This window comes from Macrobrachium nipponense, chromosome 18, assembly GCF_015104395.2.
Source record: "Macrobrachium nipponense isolate FS-2020 chromosome 18, ASM1510439v2, whole genome shotgun sequence".
In the NCBI taxonomy this organism is placed as follows: Eukaryota; Metazoa; Arthropoda; class Malacostraca; order Decapoda; family Palaemonidae; genus Macrobrachium; species Macrobrachium nipponense.
Window position 1 is genome coordinate 79,527,615 of NC_087211.1, and position 22,500 is coordinate 79,550,114.

Below are 22,500 nucleotides of genomic sequence, written 5' to 3' on the forward strand. Positions count from 1 at the left end.
GATATAATACTCAGAATTAAATAATCTAAATAATCAAAATGAAATAATCAGAAAATAATCTTATTAAATCATCAGAATAATCATAAAATAATTAAAAGCCAATAATCGTAAAACAATCATAACCACATAATCAGAATACGACAAAAATAATCATTTATAAAAATCTGATGATAATCGGATTCAATAACCAGAATTTATTCTTCAGAATAATCACGATTAAATAATCCGAAAATAATCAGGATAATCTGTTTAAATACTCAAAATATACTCAAAATAATCAGAATGAAATACACAGAATATAATCAAAATAATCAGAAAATAATCCGACTGAAATAATAATAAAAAAAATAATCTGACAGGAATAATCAGAAAATAATCGGAATAAAAAATGAATCGCTATGAAATAAAAAAAAAAATATCAGAAATAAACCAAATTGCAGAAGAAGAGAAAGAAGAAGAAAGAAGGAGAAGAGGAAAGAGGAGGAGGAGGAGGAGGAGGAGGGGAGGAGGAGAGAGAGAGGAGGAGGAGAGGGAGAAGAGAGGAGGAGAAGAAGAAGAAGAAGAAGAATAAGAGGAGGAAGAGGAGGAGGAGGAGAAGGAGAAGAAGAAGAAGAGGAGGAGGAGGAAGAGGAAGAGGAGGAGGAGGAGGCAGAAGTAAGCATTACTGCAACAGCATAAACAAGAGTCGACAAAGCATATGTAAGATCCCAAGTCTCTTGCAAATCACACGTTCCAACCCTCCTCCTCCAAGTAGGGGAGGGGAGGAGGAGGAGACACCCCTCCCTCCCTCCCCTCTCTCTCTCTCCTCCTCCTCTTCTTCTTCTTCTTGTTCGTCCAAACAGCATCCAGACCGTCGTACTTTATACGCTGTTTATTGTATCCTCTCGTGCGGGGAAGAAGGACTTAGGGTCTAAATAAGTGTTGTGTGTTTTTGTGTGTGCGTGTGTGTGTGTACATTTAAGTGTATATTTAAGTGTACCATGCTATTTGTCTCGTGATTTCACGTGATATCACGTGATTTTGTTGTGACGTGGCTGCGTCCTGTGTAGGATTCTGATCTGCCTTCAGAATCCTACTAATATATATATATATATATATATATATATATATATATATATATATGTATATATATATATATATATATATATATATATATATATGTATAATATATATATCTATATATATATATATGTGTGTATATATATACCTGTGCTTAAACCTGACAATCTGTGGCCAAGAAATCTGAACTCTGCTGTGAAAACTGCTGTGTTAACAGCATTATTTATGCTTTAAACTGACAACAATCTGTGGCAAAAACTCTGAACTCTGCTGTGAAAACTGTTGTGTTAAAAAAAAAAAACATTTTTGAGTGGCAGTTATGTACATAATACATTTTAGTTAGTATTATAACGACGCTCCTGGGCATACATTACATTTTATGCAAATTTTTCAGGCATACCCCGATTGCCTTAGTTAATACCCTTGGGCATGTTGAAGTTCGTTCTTGCTCTCTGTTAAAAATGCACTAGCGATGCAACGAGTGAGGGGGAATATTAGAATTCATAAAATTATTATACAGTCAGATTTTGTATGTTTCATCTGCAGGTGCAACTTTTGTAAAAACATATAATTTTTTTTTAAATAATAAATGGAATAGTCAAGACATCTTGTAACACCTTTAAAAGGAAGATATTTATATATGAATACTAACGAGACAAAATAAATATATCTCAGAATCGAAAAGCGAAGGTACGTATATCAATCAAGAAGCAAAAAAAGAAAAAAGAAAAATCTTTACCATGTCATCTCGCAGTACTCAGTTTTCGTACCCGTCCGTTAACAAAACCACAAGCTGACCATAGTAATGGAAAAAAAAAATAACCTCTAAATTACGTTTCCTCATCATGATTCCGTACCGCTGTCATCAATCAGTACGAACTCGTGTCATCAACATGTCGATGACATGTTTTGACTTCTATTGCTAAGCAGAATTCCATTTCAAATTGCAAAATGTTTTAAACTGACTTAGGCATTCAAATGGCCAAGTAAATCATTAGTTGTATTGCTAAGTAGAAATCAATTTCAAAGTGCAAAATGTTTAGATTGTCGCGTATACTCAAATAACCAAGTAAATCATTAGTTTTATTGCTGAGTACACTTCCATTTCAAACTGCAAACTGTTTTAAATTGACTTAAACACTCAAATGACTAAGTTATTCATTAGTTGTATTGCTAAGCAGGAATCCATTCCAAACTGCAAAATATCAAAATTGCCTAAGACATCGAAATGACTACGTAAATCTTTATTTATATTGCTATGTACAATTCCACTTCAAACTGCAAAATGTCCAAATTGCCTTACGCACTCAAATGTCTAAGTAATTCATTAGTTTTATTGCTGAGCAGAAATCCATTTCAAAGTGCAAAATGTTTAAATTGTCGCGTATAGTCAAATAAATACCTAAGCAAATCATTACCTCATTACCACGAAAAGGTTGCCATCACATCACGCTAATCTTTAACAAGACACGTATTATTTTTCACTCATAACCAGAGAAGACGTAATTATAAATACCCACAATGCACTCCTAACTTCTCGATCCCTTCACACACTTCTTTTGGGGGGATACGCTTGTTGCCACGAAGCCTTAGACCCAAATGCAAGAATTTGATGTGATTCTTGTGCCCGAAGCAGTTATCGATATTTTATAAAAAAAAAAAAAAAAAAAAAAAAAAGGAGTTTAACTAGGTGTTTGGACGTATATTTATCACGTGTATCGAATATCCGTTGCTTCGCAAAAGCATGATGTCGTCACGAAGTTTTTTTTAGGACAAAATATTGATTTCCGTACTCTCTGGTTAACCGAATTTTGATATTCGTCACGTATGAGTTAAATATTTACAGAGAATGTTCCTCTTTCTCCCCTCCATTCCGCCCCCATATGGTCAAATACAGGTCAAACAAATAAAAGAGAAGAAGAAAAGTATATAAGAAAAATAAACCACTAAAGACATAACAATATACAGATAACAGAAAGCATTTAAGTGGGACCAAGTTCGCGACTATCCAGCGGGAGGGCGTTCGAGACGAAAGGGTTTTTTGGGCAAAACTTTCGCTGCCTCAAGATGGGAGGAGGGGCTTCCGCCAGACCGAAGAAGGAGGCCGAGGGAGGGCATTCGGAGGACGAGGAACTGCTGAGGGCCATCGTCAGGAGAAAGGGGAAGAAGTACGGCCGATACGTCCCGTCGTGGTACGCAGGTGGTGGTGAGTATACGACTATATATATATATATATATATATATATATATATATATATATATATATATATATATATATATATATATATATATATATATATTATATATATATAAGCGAATACCACTGGAAAATGATAGGCAGAAATCCAAGCGCTTTCGTCTTTACTAAGACATTGTCAAGGAACGAATGAAATACAGTTGAGAGAAAGTTATCAGGTAAACATTTCTAACACGAATGTTAAAAACTAAGTTGATTTTATAAACAAATTGAATAGTTTAAATTTGAATTTTGATTTTAATATGGTTAGTTTTGCTGTTGTCTCTTTATTTACAAAAGTGCCTGTAGATGATTTACTTGAATATTTGGAGGAGGAATCAGAACGTCATGACATTCCCTTAACTGTAGTAAACCTCATTAGTCTCATAAGGTTTTGTATCAAAGATAGTAAATTTTGTTTTATTGGGGATTTTTTTTGTACAAAAGTTGGGCATGTCTATGGGTAATCCCTTATCTCCTTTCCTTAGCAATATTTACATGGAATTTTTTTAGACAAAACTCTTACCAAAAATTTTGCCCCAAAAAGTTATTTGGTTTAGGTATGTGGATGATATCTTCTGTATTTGGCCAGATCACGAAAATCTCCAGGAATTCCTTAATAATCTCAATAATTTAGTCCCTTCTATAAAATTTACTGTAGAGGAAGAAAGAAATTGTAATTTGAATTTTCTTGATGTAACTGTCCATAGAAATGATAGAAATTTCACCTTTTCAGTCTTTCGGAAATCAACTAACATTGCCTCCTTTGTTCATTACTACTCCATTCACCATCAAAATGTTAAATTCTGTTTTTTTCTGGGATGTTCCTAAGGGCTTTACGTGTCTGTAGCCCGCAGTTTATTGACGCTGAGTTTAAAACTATTTATGCTATTGCATGGAAACTTAAATACCCAAGGATTTCTGTAGATGTGGCATGGAAAAGAGTTGGACAAACATTTTATTTAGCTAATGACAAACTTGAATTTAGTAAGCATAACATTCTAAAATTGCGCTATGATGAAAGGTTTTTAGATATTCCCAGAATTTTAAAGCTTTCTAACATAAATGTTGTTTTCAGTAATATTAATGTCAAGAGTTTAGTAATAAAAAATTCTCCTAACGATCTTCCAGGGTGCATATATGAAATTCCTTGCAAAAAGTGTGACAAACCGGTAAATCTCTTTCACAACGTCTCAAACAGCACCAATATTCTGTGAGAACTGGGCAAATATCGAATGCATTATTCGTACATATGAGAGATTTGGATCATCCTATTAACTGGAGTCAAGCAAGAGCCTTAATCCCGTGTAATGACACAGTTAAAAGGAATATCACTGAATCTTGTTTCATCAAGTCAAATAATGGAAATGTTCTAAATTTAAGTCTTAGTTTATTTAAACTTGATGCCTTCATAATAAAACAAGTTGTAGATAAATATAAGCAACAAAATTAATATATTCAGTTTTTACATGTTTTGGACTGTACGGATACTTTGTAGTTTCCGTTAGGGTTAAATCTATGTTTACGTTTGTGACCGTGTGATATCCGATAATCCTGGATTATCTCTTTAACTTTTACCCTTTTGACAATTAACCATCTGGTATATTTTATCTGTTGTTTACCTGATAACTTTCGCTCCAACTGTATTTCATTCGTTTCTTGACAATGTCTTAGTAAAGACGAAAGCGCTTGGATTTCTCACAATCATTTTCCTGTGGTATTCGCATATTTAATGAAGTCACGTGCATTTACTGTGATTTTTTAAGCTAATATATATATAATTATTATATATATATTATAGATAGTTATATATATATATATATAGATATATTATCTATATATATATTATATATATAATATATATATATATATTATATATGTATATTATATATCATATGATATATATTATATATATATATATATATATATATATATATATATGTGTGTGTTGGGTGGGGTATATATGTATATATATGTATATATATATATATTATACTATATATATATATATATGTGTGGTGTGTGTGGTGTGTATATATATATATATATATATATATATTAATAGATATATATATATATATATATTATATATAAGGGTGTGTGTGTGTGTGTGTGTGGTATATACATATGTAGATATATATGTATATATAGTATGTATATATATATGTATATATATATATATATATATGTATATATATATATATATATATATATATATATATATATATACTATTTGCAATAAAAAAACACCGTATCTTGCTTCTAAGTACCGGTAGAAGGATCCACAGTAATATTCTGTTTATCAAGATGCAATATATTTGTAGAACTATTTACAGAAATACAATTCGTCTTGATAAACGTGAATATTACTGGGTTTTATATTATTTATATATATATATAATATATATCTTATATATACTATATAATATTATATATATTATAATATACCATCAGGATGCTGCTCCATCACAAACTGTTCCCTCCTAACGTTGCAAAAAAAAAACATGAACCTGATTTAATTCATTAATAACATTAATTTTTTTAATCGGCGTTTAATTTCTCATGTATGAAATCTTTAGATACTTGACTATTTTATTAGCAAAAATATTATATGCATTTTCTTTCCCGTCTTTTTTATTACTTTTATCACTCGGAAATAATAATAATAATAATAATAAAAAACATTATTATTACTATATTCTTATTTATTATATTATTATTACGTATTATATTATTATTATTACTACTAAAACAATAAAAATAATAAAACTAATAATAATACTAATAAATGAAAACATATTATTATCATGATAGTCATAATAATAATAATAAATAATAATAATAATAATAATAATAATAATAATAATAATGATAATAATAATAATAATAATAAATTAAAATAAAAAGTCACAAATGGAAAATTATTATTATATTATTATTATTATTATTATTATTATTAGTTATTATTATTATTATTATCATTATTATATTTTTAATATTATTATCATTATTATTATTATTATTATTATTATTATTATTATTAGGACTTCAAATTCCCGGTATACATAACACGTGGAAGTGTCACACACTTAAGGGATAGTGCGATTTGAAGAGAATGAAGGTAAGACAGCTACAGAGTAGTGGAATTTGTGTAAGGGGAGGGGGACAGGAAGGGGAGAGCGGGCGGGGGGGGGGGGGGGGGAGGATTTAAGGCTATTCATACATCATGTGACTGTACATAACGTCTGCAATAAGTACTCAGCCGTCTGAGAGAGCTGAGAGAGAGATAGAGAGAGAGAGAGAGTCCTACAGTCCTAAAGAGAGAGAGAGAGAGAGAGAGAGAGAGGCCTACAGTAAGTATACTTAGACGTCCTGAGAGAGAGAGAGAGAGAGAGAGAGAGAGAGAGAGAAGACACTCTACAGTAATACCTACAGTGCCACACGTGAGGTGCACTGACGGCTCTACTACCCTCTATGGAAATGACGCCCTCAGAGTGTGGCGTTACAGATGGCTGCACTATGGAGTCCTATTGACCGTCCTTTATGCTAGACATTTGCATACGAATGGAGATTAATGAGTCTTAGTTACTTCCCAAAAGCAAATGGATTTTGCAGACTTTAATCTTAACTCTCGTCCAACGAACTGAATCTGGGAGGGATTTCATTTTTCAATGCACTTCTTGAACTTGCAATTTACGTCCATCAATCACGCAGTGCAAAAGTGCAGATGCACTGAACTGCGGCGACCAGTTAAGACAACGTATGTCTTCGCGTAACGTAAGAACAATTAGATTTTAGGACTTACGAGTCTTCGCCAACAATACAAAAGAATTCCAGAGTCTATAATCCTCCCTTCGGTACAGTGGACGAGTGAATTCAATACCGGTCAGCGGGCGTGAAGTCCGTAGCTTACGCTGGTTGAAAACGGTGTATATAGACAGCATCGTACACAACTATTACGTAGCTAGCACAGGTTGAAACGGTGTTTATATCATCGTATAAATGCTATAAGTAGCTATCGTAAGTTGAAAACGTTAAAAAGTAACAACATTCCACGCGATTATAAACATAACGCAACGCACGAGTTGAGAAAATCAAAAGAAATGCGTCTATGACGTAATATATAAGCACCTAATTCCATCCACTATCGCAGGACGTCCTCCTATACGTTCATTAATAAGACGTCCCTACGCCAAGAGAACAAAGGATGTGCGGCTATAGGAAGAGAGAAGAGAGAGAGAGAGAGAGAGAGAGAGAGAGAGAGAGAGAGAGAGAGAGAAACTAGTACTAACGTCAGGGAAGAAAAAAATGAAACGCATCTACGACGTAATATAAGCACCCAAAAACCATCAAATATTATAGGACGTCCTCCTATACATGAGAGAGAGAGAGAGAGAGAGAGAGAGAGAGAGAGAGAGAGAAAGTACTAAGTCAGAGAAAATAAACTGCACAAGTGATTCCAAGAGAAATGTATCTGTGACGTAATAAAAGAGCTTGAAACCATTTAATCCTACATAGGATGTCCCTCCTATATAAATTCATTCACACACGTGCCTGCGTCGAGAGAGAGAGAGAGAGAGAGAGAGAGAGAGAGTGGTACTTTGGGCGATCTCTTTACCGGAAGCCAGAAGTGACAGCGAGTGAATGGTGATTCATAACAATGCTCTCCGTGGAGTTCAGAGAGAGAGAGAGAGAGAGAGAGAGAGAGACAGACAGACAGACAGAGAGAGGAGAGAGAGAGAGAGAGAGAGAGAGAGAGGAAAATGTGCGAAAATAACAGGAGAAAGGAAGTTATATTCTCAGCAGAGACAAAGAAAGAGTTAAAAATGTAGTACAGACACGAAGAGAGAGAGAGAGAGAGAGAGAGAGAGAGAGAGAGAGAGAGAGAGAGAGAGAGTTTTCGCAAGAAAACCTTTGAAAGAGAGAGACCCTAAAAAATGTATGTATGACGGGCACTAAGCACGATCTTAGAGAGAGAGAGAGAGAGAGAGAGAGAGAGAGAGAGAGAGAGAGAGAGAGAGAGAGAGAGAGAGGTTTGTTTTCGCAAAAAAACCTAGAGAGAGAGAGAGAGAGAGAGACCATAATAAATGTACACGACGGGAACTAGGAACGGTCTTAGAGAGAGAGAGAGAGAGAGAGAGGAGAGAGAGAGAGAGAGAGAGAGACCATAATAAATGTACACGACGGGAACTAGGAACGGTCTTAGAGAGAGAGAGAGAGAGAGAGAGAGAGAGAGAGAGAGAGAGAGCAAGGCACTTAAAAGGCTGCCTTTGTCTAGAAGAAAAAGAGAACTTGTGACAGAACACATCTACACCCACACACAAACACCACGAAGGAGGCGGCGGACGAAGTGACCCAGTGTCCATTGTGTAGTGGTGGGTGGTTCAGTCTATTTATTCATCGAACTCTTTTTTTTATCGTTTTTAAATTATTAATACTTAAAAAATACGGAACCTAAAGCTAGGCCTATAATGTTTGTGCATATAAAAAAAACACTAAAGCTAAAAATAGGCCTATAACGTCTGTGTATATAAAAAAACTAAGAAAGCTAAAGCTTAGGCCTATAACCTCTGTGAATAAAAAAAAACAATAAGAAAGCTAAATCTGGGCCTATATACTGTCTGTGAATTAAAAAAAAAAAACATTAAGAAAGCTAAATCTGGGCCAATAACGTCTGTGTACTATATAAAAAAACAATAAGAAAGCTAAAATTAGGCCTATAACGTCTGTGAATTAGACAATAACGGTGAATTGGACGATATATAAAAAGGAAGCTAACAATAGGCTTACTGTTTGACACGTGAATTGAACAAAACTAGAATAAGGACAATAACACTTGAACTACATCGCACGTGAATTGAACAAAACTTGAACAAGAAAGCTAACACTATGCATACATTGTCCTTGAATTGAACAGGAGTAAAATAAGGAAGTTTATGCTTGGCCTATGTAACCTGGGAATTGAACAATACAGAATACGGAAGCCAACACTAGGCCTATATCGTCCGTGAATTGAACAGAGGTAAAATAAGGAAACTAACGCTAGGCTTATATCTCACGCAAATTGAACAAGACTAGAATAAGGAAGCTAAGACTACGCCTATTTTGTCCGTGAATTGAACAAAAAATAAATAGGGAAGCTAAACAACAAGCCTAAATTACGAGTGAATTGAAGAATAAACAGAATAATTAAGTTATCCTTATGCCTATAGTATATTGCCAGTGAATAGAACAAAGCACAATAAGGAGGCTTCTTTTTAAAAAAAAATTTGAACACAGCTTTTAATTTAACTTTTAAAAAAAATGTGAACACAAAGCTTTTAATATTAATTGAAAATCAAGTGAATTTCCCACACCTAATCACAGTTTAAGTAAGCCATTTTGAACTGTTACGACGTCAGTTACTGAATCGCAAAACTATATGAACATTTTCCTTTGAAGTCTTTCTCTAAACATCTCCAGAGTTCTCAAAAAAGGACCGTCAGGAGGCGATGCCGCAAATTTTAAAATGATATCGGAAAGCAAACCTAATGGAGATGTGCTCCCTGAATCTGGTAAGTTGGAATTTAAACACTAGACATTTTATTATAAAAATTATATTTTTATAATAAAATAAGGTTTTGTCTATACTTACCCAGTAATTATATAGCTATTAGTGTAGGAAACCTACCGTTGTATAATTGTTCGGTAAGACACTGCAATCAAAATGGAATTTTAATAATAAAATTAAATTTTGTTGCATACCTACCAAACAATTATACAGCTGCAGGTTCCGTACACTAATAGCTATACAATTACTGGGTAATTCTCATAGACAAAAACTGCTTTTCATTTATGATGTAGTTCAAAACTAGTGTCACTTGGGTATGTATAATATACTATAGTACTCCATGTTCCAATACTAAAATGAAAGCGTTTTCTAATTATTTGCAACACTTACGTAAACTGACAGCTTTCTTGAGGGCATCGTCTAACATCGACTTGAAGTTCGGTAACTTACAGTTGACACCAATCATTATGCACCTTTCCACCAACTCTTGCGGACATTCAAACCGACCGGTGTAAATATATTTCATAACTGCGCTAAACGATGCTGGGTCGACCTGAAAAGGGAAATAGTAGGCCATAAAGCATAGATACTACAGTATACTGGAATCGGTGCTACTTTAGTAGGTGGTCTACCTGTGTGTTTCTACACTGTTTCGCCGTGTTTAGTAGTACTAGCCTGTCAGGGGTCAAATGTCCCTAAGTGCATTTTACCACATTTGATCCCCAAGGCTGGCATAAGGCCAGCTTAATCTCAAACAACAACCCCTGGTGCTACTTTAGGGACATTTTACCCCCGAAGGGCTAGTACTAAACAGGGCAAAACAGTGTAGAAATATGCAGGTAGACCACCAACTAAAGTAGAACCCTGGAATCTTTAAATGATTCTTCTTTTGTAGATTAAACTCTTTGCTTTACAAGTACAGTATTTCTCTGCTAATTAGAACAATTCCAGAATTCCAAATGCTTGCCTCCATTTCAGAATTGGTAATGAGCTTGCTGACCATTTTACACCATCTTCATTCCTAGTTGCTGAACATAAAAACAAAATAATAATTCCTAGTCTTCCACAAGTAAAATTATTAAAAGCTAAGGACTAAGAACAGTAAACAAAATTTTACAAACTAAGAAACTTGTAATATCAAGCTGTGAAGCTTCGATATATGCAGTAGCCAACATCCCTTAAGACTATACAACTACATACATCTCTTGACAGTGCCATGAGTGATCAGTGAAGACAAAAATGATGTTTGCCTCCTCATCTTTCACAGGTTAACATGGCCTATCATGAATACTTGTAAAAAAAGGTACACTAAATCTAATCATATTAAATAGGAGTAAAAGGTGCTCAAAGCTGGTGACTCCCAGTTTAAAATTTTGCCTCTTCAACACTACATTAATTAGTACTCAAAAATCCTTCATCAATTGGAACTGGAAAATAAAATCTATGCCATAGCCCAATTGCAAGGAACTGTGAGGTTGTTCAGCACTGAAAATAATGTTGAAACAATTGTTATGAGAGGGGGTGGAAAGGAATATGGAAGAAAGAGAATATGAACAGAGGTATAGCAAAAGGAAAGAAAGGAGTTGTAGACAGGGGGAAAAGGGATGCTGCAAAGAACCATAAGTCATGCCTACATTGCACCGTCTGAGGTACACTGAAGCTACAACCCTCCCTATATGGGGATCAATCATTCATGTACTACATCATAAAAGAATATGCAGACACATTGATACTCACCAAATCTCGGTTGATGGTGACTTTGTCCTTGTGATGCCATCTGGTTAAAAACATATCTTTGAAGTATTCCGATCTCGCGCTTAGCAGACATCGATGAAGGAGAAACGACTGCCCTTGGATGACAAAAGTAACGTCGCTGTATTCACCACTTTCAAAGACCCTGGAAATAATTTTTAATTAATTTAACAGTTTTTAGCTCTCAACAGGCTTTGAAAAAAAAAAAAAAAAAAAAAAAATTAGTCAAGTATAGTTACTGTCATCTATGTAAACACTAGGAGTTTATATCATGACCAACATTCTTGATATAATACAAGTACTTTTGGTCTTTTGGTAATAGCAATATCTAAGAGGTAGTAATAATTCCTTTGAATAATTATTCAGAGGAAATATTTTCTAACTATTGAACAATGAGAAGAGGATTCTTTATGCTACAAGGAAAATTCTGATAACAAGAAAATTACTTGCAACAAAATAAAGTATCTGGTAAATATCCTTGGGAAGTGCTCTCAAAATACACTTACTACCTACTTATGATAATTGTATTTCTAAAGATTTGGTGATGAATGGGAATTCCAACTCATAATTGAAAACAGTAGCAATACTTTGTATCGTGCAAAACATTGTAACAAAATACTGCCACTGGCTAAAATTGATAAGTACAATATGAAAGAGGCAGGAAAAGGAATAGCACCTACACATGCTCTCTTACCAAACGAGAACATGGCCTCCTCTTAGACAGTATTTCAGTAGTATATCAATCAATTATATCAATACTTACAATAGTACTTTATAAATTACTTACACTTCCATCATAAAACATGCCAAACTCAATTCATAAAATGTTTAGTAAATGCTTTCCATTTAAGTTAAATTGCACAGAAATTAAAACTTTCCTTTTTTTTCAGATTCCCCTGTGCCTACTGACAGAAGCAGTAAACTACAGACTCTGGAGTTCGACACCACCAGGCAAGGTAAGCGGATGGGATACTATACAAAATTCAGATTTTTAGTTTCGAAACAAACAAATTACTTTTACTTAGCCTTTTTTTGTAATAGTGCAAATTCCCAGGACACTAATACAATCCTTGTGGGCAGAAAAGTAGGGGCAATAAATGTGCCTCAATGTAGAACTTTAAGTTCCAGAGGTCCTTTATTCCTCACACCATTGGACTGTGGAACAGTCTACCTGAGGATATCGTGCAATTGGAACTTCAAATGGTCAAGCGAAGATGCAATGCATTACTACCCTAGTAAAATTCTCCTTGCATTTTAATACATTTTGATCTGTATGTTAATTTATTTTATATTTTTTAACGAGTGAGATCTCTTCTTTCTGCTTCTTCTTAATGAACACCATATTCTTTGGAAGCTTGAATTTCAAGTCAATGGCCTCTCTGATGGGCTTGTTCCATATGAATAGATTTCATCTTTTGAATAATAATAATAATAATAATAATAATAATAATAATAATAATAATAATAATAATAATAATAATAATAATAACAATACACTGCTGTGAGGAAGTGGCACATGGGAAAGGCCCCTTTGGGTCCCCCAGTTGCAATTTTAAAAACATTGCATCTGCCATGCAGCTCATATGTTCAGCCAGGATTTCGGATTACATTAGCACTGGCTTTCCTTCACTTTTGTTCCATTTTCTACCCATTACTTTATTGTACTTTTTCCAAAATTTGGTGCATTCTGAAAACTCAGAATATAAAAAATCTCGCCAAGTTTGTGCTTCATTCCTTAGGTTTTTCTTCACAGTTTGGCCATACTGCAGGATCTTTCCCTAAGCACCCTTGTGCTGATTTTACTCCTGTATATTTGTTTATTTTGAAGCACTTCCAGTTAAGTTCTGTTTTATTTGCTTGTTTAGCACTTCACTAGCAATCCACCTGTATTGCTAGTTACCATTTCAACACTTTGTCTCCCAGTCTTTCTGTAATAGGCAATCTACAATTTCCTATATTTATAGGTACTTAAGGTCAAGAGTTTTGAATTTCCCTTTTTTTGAAAATTCATGGTACTTTGTGCTTTTCTTTCTTATTTTCAGCACTTGGTATTTTGTTGTCTTTGGGAGCAATTATTGACACTTTCATTCTTCTTCTTTGGAATCTGATAAAAATTAGAGGATAACCTAGGAGAACAGTCAGAAGCAGAATATTAGCAAACCCAACCTATGATGTCATAAAAGGTTGTGAAACAAGCTATTCACAAACCTATGAAAAGATATCACTTGATTAGAAAAGATATCACTTAGCAGACTGAACAGTAAAGTGAAAATCAGGCCTATGCTCCACCATAGGTAAATAATGGTACAGTACATAGTTTTTCATCCTTGTGGAACATAAGTACCAATGATACAGCTGTAAATCATGTTGCTTATAAGAGCAAATAAAACAAATGACATCTTACACCCTGTAAGATGCACCAACCATATGATCTTGGCAACTGGTACCTGCCAATATACGTACGGGCTACTCTGAGTTTCAGAATGGTTTCAAGTTTACATATAATTTTCAATGCCTTTTTGGCACAGGAAGTTGATATAGCTCACTGGTTGTGAGATGTTAAAATTCCATTTCTTGTGTACAGTATTTTCCTGGAAAATCATTGCTAATCTGATCTGCAGCCCAGACCAATACTCTTAGATAACACAAACTGCCATCCACTGAATCTTTTCATGAATCTGAGGACAACTCACTCCTAGTAACTTTTCCAGTGAAACACAATTGGCCATAGAGGTGACACCACTTCCTCTAAATACAGATCCTAAATAATGCTATTTGCTTTTCGTGATCCTGAAGTTCACTTCAGGATCACGAAATATTCAAAGATCTAGTAATAGCCTCTAAGCCTTTCAAAGGAAGCAACGGAAGCGTCATCTCTCATAGGTGATGCCCTGCAATAACACAAGCATCTCACTGCTTAGACCAGGGCAAATATAACAAGCTGTTAACTACAATGATGCCCCAGAGACTGATTAACTCTTCCTGAGATGCCCCAATAATTCTGGGATAAGCAGCTAGGAGCCAAGATTAATCCCTATATGTCCTGGTATCAGGCATCATTTTCACTGAGCTCTTCCTCTCAGGGAGTTTTCTCAGATCTCAAGATATATTTCGGACAGATGATGGTATACAATACAAAAACTTTGACTAAACTAATCATGAAACATTAAATAAAATTTGCATGCAGAATAGATGCTGTACAGAGCTTTGTGTAAAATTATTTTAAATTGGGCTGCTACAATGCCTTATATCCAATAAAATATACAGAAAATGTGATTTTCACAAAAATTACCCCAAAATGGAAGATACTACAGTGACTAAGTCAACAAGAACAAAAAATCTCTTATAAAGACAAAAATGTAAGACTTACAAGTGAAAAGACATACAGACTTTCTACAATAGGTCTGTTATTTTTGCCCAACTCATAACGCTAGTCAATTTGCATTTTAAAGCAAGGCCTATAGTAGCTTCACTATATTAAGCCTGAAAGTTTAGGAAATGGCCAGATTTTTTAAACATCTTTAACATTCTTGGTAACAACAGAGGTACCATAGATGGTTGAAATTGTAATTATGCATAATTAAAGCAGAATTATCTTTATATACCATTATTATTATATTTTATCAATGCACAAAAGATGGACAAGACGCTTACTAAATGTATTTCTTGATCTATGATTTCTTAACAAGAGAGGTCCTTTTACTTCCATATATAACGTGCCTACATACTGTAACTGAAGAGCCCATTCAGTAGTTTATCAAGCGTTTTAATAACAAACACAGTAGAACTTGAAAAGTTACCAATATATGCAGATTGTTTATCAGATTTCATTAATGGGTCATGAGTCTACAAAAGAATAACATGGCTCTGTTTCAGTGAATACTGTGCACGCAAGGTAGAGCACTGTACTTCATTTTATGCTCAATACTATATCATTATAGCCCCCCCAAAAAAAAGATGTTATAAAATTTTTCTCCCTGGGTCATTACAATTTCTTCAATGTTCCCACAGTTGGAAAGCTTTACGAAACAAGAGCACTATGAGACAATCAACCTTAACCAAGGTTGAACATTCCACACCACCCCTCGAATCTATTATCATGACATGGTTCTTTCCCAAAACCTAATCACTTGTTGCCTGTCACAAGACCTACCTTTGGAGAACTTTTTTGCAAAATTTCAGATACAGTACTATAACATTTTGTAATTCTGCCAATGAACAGTCAAACAGACAAATAAACTGATCCAAGACATAACCTCTCCATTAGAGGTAAACATGTACAGTACGTATACGGTTTCCCGTCCTCTTGCTAAACCCTTGAGGAATGTTACATTTTATTATAATAAAAAAAAGGAGAAAGCAGATGTGTGAGTTCTAACCTTCATAAGATGCTACACAAAAGAGGCCAGATTACCTACCTCCTTAAAAACTCGTCGTATGCATCTCGTCTAATTGTGTGAGTTGTGACTAGGCTATGCTGTGTTAATACTCTTCGAATCTCATCTGTCAAAGCACCATAAAGACATCTTTCTCCATCAAAAGTATTGGCCTCACATCTTGCTCCAACTCCGATTAAGTATTCTACAACTTGCAGGTGTCCACATAAACATGCATAGTACCTATAGGAAGAACCAGTAATAATAAATGAATATAATCTTTACCAGTAATGTTGTAACTAACATCAATACTAATTACTTGCCAGATTTTTCAAATCTGAATCCCTGGGAAGTCATGTGGAAGTATGTAAAAAGTTTCATAAATATGAATTCATTATAAGCTGTTTGGTAAATATCAAAACTCAAAAATTATAAACTTGCAAAGGGTAAAGTTCTAACTTGGTATCAACTCTTTCATACTAATTTCTTAACATAAAAGAAGGCAACATCAGAAGGGAAAGCAATACTTACAAAGGAGTGCTGTCCCATTTATCACGGATGTTAACATCCACATCTCGCTGTTCCACTAAGTTCCTAAAAATATAACAAGATCTTGAGTACATTCAAAGAGTATATGTTTATAAATATAATATCTGTACCTTTACTACATCATATTACTGATCATAACAACACATGAAAGATACAGAGATAATTTCTGTTCAGTTACTGCTGTAAGTGCTCTACCAACTTAAAACTACTTCCTAACATAAGACTCATATAGAACATTTATCTTAATGTACTTACATATTAAGACACTGTGTATATTTCCTTTCGTCAAATAGTAACAGGGCTAACTGAGCTTAATCACTAAGGTACCCCAGCCTTTACGAATCATCTGGAAGCTCAAACTAGGCAGAGAAGTGTATCTTTAAAGCATGCCGAAAAAGCACACCCAAACAATAGTTAATACTGTAACATCTTTCCTTCTCATTGTTTGTTTGTTTGTTTGTATGGTGCTTTTACGTTGCATGGAACCAGTGGTTATTCAGCAACGGGACCAACGGCTTTACGTGACTTACGAACCACGTCGAGAGTGAACTTCTATCACCAGAAATACACATCTCTCACTCCTCAATGGAATGGCTGAGAATCGAACCCGCGACCACCGAGGTGGGACGCTAATACCATACCAACCACGCCGCTGAGGCGCTTCCTTCTCATTGGATCATGTATCATCTTAGTCATGAATGGTTTTATGGGGTTTAATGTGAAATGCGTTCTCCAAACTATCTTCTATTTTCACCTGTTTGTGTTTATATCCTCATTTATCCCATCCTCTCACGATTTCCTATGCCTCCCAACAGGTCTTCATCCCACAACTTCTATATCCAACACTTTTCTGACCAACTACTGAAAGACAAAGGATTCATTGTGCTTCTACACATCCGGTGAGGAAAATCCATTCTTCTTCAACAAAGAGAAGACTTAAGCTTCAATTAATTAGGGAGGGATCATCCTCTTGTCTATGGCACCTCAACACCCTACTTCCCACTGCTACTAATTAATTTGGGATTCAAGAGCTGAAAGTATTAATTAAGCTGTTGAAATATATCCTTCTGAATGGGAATTTTGGTACGTCATCCACCCCCCCCCCCTCCCATTCTTCTGGCCAATCAGAGACCTCATCACCCCCGCACTACAAATACCCAAATTGCGTTTTCATATCACTTAACAAGAGGTAGTCGAACCGTTAACACCTGGCGCTCCGCATTCTTAAAGTAGCCGTATTTTCAACATTAATTGTGATAACAGTTCAGTTAATGTTATTTCCGTTTACGGTATTTCAAATAATTTGCATTACATATATTACATCATTACGGATTGTTTATTTGAACCAGAACATTAGTCTGCTTGCATCCCTCTTACTGGCCAACGAAATGAAGACTCGTGAGTTCACTGTTTAAGGTAAGTACCTTTGTGATTTACAGGCATTGTTAAAAGCCTTATTTTTGGTGATTACGGTGTTTTATCATTTTTTTCAGTGTAGTGTCGTCGAAGAAGTTTGTGTACTTAGTAAATTTGTATTTACTCCATGATAAAGTGTTACCTTGGTCCAAAGTTACTTCGAGTTGCTCTTTGTGAATTTAGTGACGTCATTCTACCACCCTCATCCACATAACAGTGCAACAATGATAGAACTTGTCAAGTGCGCAATCAACATCGGTGGTAATTCTAAGTGATGTTTTCGTGCCTGTTTTCTCCTTGGAAATTTATCTTTCTTAAAATTTTAGTGGTTTTGATGAAGTGGTAGTCGTGTGATACTGTTATTTACATCGAACGCCCTCTACCTAACAAACAACCCTGGCCCCACTTTTACCAACCCATACCTTGTGCACCCACCACCCAGAGTGACCCACCTCCCCTCAGCTGCTCTCTTCCATGGAACATATGGGTCCCTGAAGGTGCCGTATCCCTCGGCCTCTACCAGAACATAAAAATGGCCGCTTAGTTTACGTGTATTGTCCCCCATCCAAAACCCTGATTCCCAGTCCCCCATCATTGTTGAGTAGAGATAGGAGGTAAATAACAGTTAACCACCACAAGATAACTAGTGTTCCACAAGATAACTAGTGTTTCTTCATCAAAAGCACTAAAACTGTTGGAAAAATCTAGGTAAAAGCAGGTGCGCCACCATTACTTAGAATTACCCTTGATACATATATGTATACAAGTAGATATTTAGAGGCTAATGATGGAAAGCTGTGGAAATTTTCTTAAGATGTAATATCACCTTACCGACGTATTACAATTGGTGGAAATGAATATCAAATTCATCTGATTCAGAATTACATGAAAAACTATCAATATAAACCACGTTTAACCAGCTTTAGGACAAACATAACCCAAAACACGGTAATACTAGGCAATAACTCCGCACGGTCTGAAAGGAATGTTCGTGCGAATATGACAGCCACTAGGGATTGAGGCATCAAATGTATTTTGGCGTGTTTAGTACTAGCCCCTGGGGGTTAATTACAGTCGACCCACCAAAAATAAAGGTAAATTTTTTATAGGTAAGCAACCCAAATACTATAGGAAACTGTAATTTCCAAATAAATACCAGGCACAAAGTTATTACCTACATCTACCCAAAATACTTTGAGTTATTTAGTGTGCCAAAGTTACTTGGATGTACCCTAGGGTACAATACTTACAGAGTACATTCTATTTCGTCATGTCAGTCCAAGGCTCATCTTAAATTAGGTAGTATGAATTCAAGAAATGAACCATTTAAAGGCAGCCTCAAGTTTTAGAGAATGAGCCTACGCAGCCAACAACGGAATAACAACGCAGGTGGTTGATGCCAGGTTAAAAATCGGGTTAAATTCGACCACAGCCTCTAATTCAACCTCATTTTTTCACTTTGAAACCGAGGCAAACTCAAAAAGAAGTGAACTATAGCTAGTATTTCAAGGAGCCCTTAGCCTAACACTTAGACAGCAATTCTAAGCAATAACAACGCAGGTGGTTGATGCCAGGTTGAAATTCGGGTTGAATTCGACCACCTATTCTTATTCAGCCTCATTTTTTCCGAGACTTCTCGAAGGGAAACTTTAGCCAGCACGGCTAATCAAACTACTAGCTAAACTCGCTGAAAACACCAAACGTACCTCACTTCTTCCAAGTGGCCCTGCTTGCAATGTCGAAACAATTCAATCGCTGCCATCGTGCGAGAGCGAAAAATGCATGAAACATCAACGCACTTTTGTAAGTAGAGTCGCAACAGATCCTACTACTACTACTTTACTCCTTGAGCTACTTGGCAGAGACGACTGTGTATTGTTTACATTGATCAGCTGATCGACTGCCAAGCCCCGCCCCTTGGTAAAGGCCACCACGGAGCTCGATATCCGTCATAGATAGATGTTATTGTATGTTCGCGGACCGCGGCTCCGCTCCCCGAGAGAGGCCGGCTATACGGCCGCCATCTTGTAACGCGAAGCCTTTTCGAGGATTTTAAGTTGGAATAAACGAGTTACCTGGGATTTATTACGTGTTAGGTTTGTCTAGAAAGGATGGGAATTAAGTGTAGATATGAATGGTGTCTATTAGATCAATTAATTACTTACGCGTATGAGAAAAATTTGGACTAAAACACGTTAATTTAAGGAGAAAAAATTCTCCTAGGATTGAAATAATTACGACCGTATCGTTATAAGCAAATGAAAAATGAAGTTTTGTATTATATTCAGTTCATTTTCGTCTTTTATCTTATCTTTATCACTGTTGGTTAAATCTCTCTCTCTCTCTCTCTCCTCTCTCTCTCTCTCTCTCTCTCTCGTCTCTTCTCTCTCTCTCTCTCTCTCTCTTTTTGTAAGGAAAGGTTAAGATTATATATAATATAAATTAATATATATATATCTATATATATATATATATATAAATATATATAATTAAATATATAGATATATTAAATAAATATAGAATAAATTAAATTAAATATATTTATATATAAATATAATTATTATATATATATATATATATATATAATAAATATATATTAATAAATAATATAAATAATATAAAAATTCTATATATATATAAATATATATAATTATTAATATATATTAAATATAATAATAATATAAATATAAATAATATATATATATATATATATTAAAATATATAATAAATATTATAATAAATATATATAAAAAAATATAAATATATAAAAATATATATATATAAATATATAAATATATAAATTATATAAATATAAATAGATATTAAATATATAATATATTATTAAAATTTATTATTAAAATATATTATTAAATATATATAAAGATTATAAATAATATATAATAAATATAATATATATTATATTATAAAAATATATAATTAAATAATTATATTAAATAATATATATAATTTATAATTTTAATATAATATATATTTAATATAAATATATATTATTATTTATAAATTATTTAAATATAAATATATTAAATATATACTATTATTTAAATAGATAATTTTATTATAGATAAATAATTATTTAATATAAATTATATTATAAATTTTATTTATATATATATCATATATAAATTAATATAATATTAATATAATATAATATATATATAGATATATAGAGTTTGGGTATCTTTCCGCTTTTATATTTCCCGTGTTTATACAGGAGTTCTATTCTTAAATCCTCTCTCTCTCTCTCTCTCTCTCTCTCATCTCTCTTGCTCTCTCTCTCTCTCTCTAATATAAAATGAAGAATGCAGTGACGGAAGTGAGTAGAAAGAATGACCGCATATGAGAAGTGCTGCTTCTTGACCTCAATTTTACAATTGATAGCATGATTTTTTATATTTGAATGTTCTGGTCTGCTCAATCTTTGCCCCGTTCTAAAACTCAACCCTAAGGGACTGTAATAACGTATCTGCAACAACCTTTTCGTTGATCCAATATAAGTACCAGGACATCCTGGGCATGTAAACTTATAGACCACATTGGATCTCATGAAGGGCTGCAGACGGTCCTTAAAGCCAAACAAGGAGCCAATTTTACCGGGATTATTTGATATCAATTTTAAATTAATGCACGGCATTTCAGTTTCAATAATTTGTTTCAGTTTATGCGAAAATTTGGAGTTATAAATATAAGGGATTGAAGCATACATAAAAATTTTTGTTCTAAAAAAGACAAAATTTTTTAGATTTTTGTCCGTCGTCTTTTAAACCATTGTTTTACAGAAGGTATATAGATGATACCTTTGTCCTTTTTAAGTATCAGTGGCAGGCCACCCAGTTTTTAGATTTTATTAATCAGCAACACCCTAACATTAATTTTACTATGGAATTGGAGAGAGATAATTGTTTACCGTTTTTAGATGTTTTAATCACGAGAGTTAATTCTGTTTTTACTACTGCCGTTTACAGAAAGAAAACTTATACAGGTCTTGCAAATAATTTTTACAGTGCTTGCCAAACCAGTTTTAAATTGAATATCATCTATACTTTAGTATATAGGGCTCTTAGATACTCGTCCAGTTGGGCCATATTTCATAAGGAGATTGAATTTTTAACTACTTTCTTTCAACAAAATTCATTTCCCAAAGCTCTAGTTTTTAGAACCGTCAACAAACTTTTAACTAATTATTTTCATCCTGCCACACCAGTTTTAATGTTCCGAAAAAACTTATGTATGCTTCAATCCCTTATATTTATAACTCCAAATTTTCGCATAAACTGAAACAAATTATTGAAACTGAAATGCCGTGCATTAATTTAAAATTGATATCAAATAATCCCGGTAAAATTGGCTCCTTGTTTGGCTTTAAGGACCGTCTGCAGCCCTTCATGAGATCCAATGTGGTCTATAAGTTTACATGCCCAGGATGTCCTGGTACTTATATTGGATCAACGAAAAGGTTGTTGCAGATACGTTATTACAGTCCCTTAGGGTTGAGTTTTAGAACGGGGCAAAGATTGAGCAGACCAGAACATTCAAATATAAAA

General features: G+C 34.1%; 2 protein-coding genes across 3 annotated transcripts in view; one reads left to right on the forward strand and one right to left on the reverse strand.

Annotated features, from left to right (window-relative positions):
* Positions 1–19,852, reverse strand: part of LOC135197238 (ankyrin repeat and BTB/POZ domain-containing protein 1-like) — a 35,662-nt gene extending 15,810 nt beyond the window's left edge. The window contains exons 1-5 of the mRNA XM_064224328.1: positions 19,645–19,852; positions 16,505–16,567; positions 16,016–16,216; positions 11,583–11,742; positions 10,236–10,398 (exon numbers count right to left, since the gene is read on the reverse strand). Of these exons, the coding sequence (XP_064080398.1) occupies positions 10,236–10,398; positions 11,583–11,742; positions 16,016–16,216; positions 16,505–16,567; positions 19,645–19,700 (643 nt within the window). The 5' untranslated portion in view covers positions 19,701–19,852. The remainder of the gene's footprint in view (positions 1–10,235; positions 10,399–11,582; positions 11,743–16,015; positions 16,217–16,504; positions 16,568–19,644) is intronic.
* Positions 1–22,500, forward strand: part of LOC135197239 (ras-related protein Rab-7L1-like) — a 62,499-nt gene that overhangs the window by 7,621 nt on the left and 32,378 nt on the right. The window contains exons 1-3 of one of the 2 annotated variants that reach the window (XM_064224330.1): positions 826–908; positions 2,957–3,265; positions 12,488–12,553. In XM_064224330.1, coding sequence (XP_064080400.1) covers positions 3,127–3,265; positions 12,488–12,553 — 205 coding nt within the window. In that variant the 5' untranslated portion in view covers positions 826–908; positions 2,957–3,126. Of the gene's footprint in view, positions 1–825; positions 909–2,956; positions 3,266–12,487; positions 12,554–22,500 lie in introns of those variants that run through there. The other variant, XM_064224329.1, reaches the window with a different exon arrangement.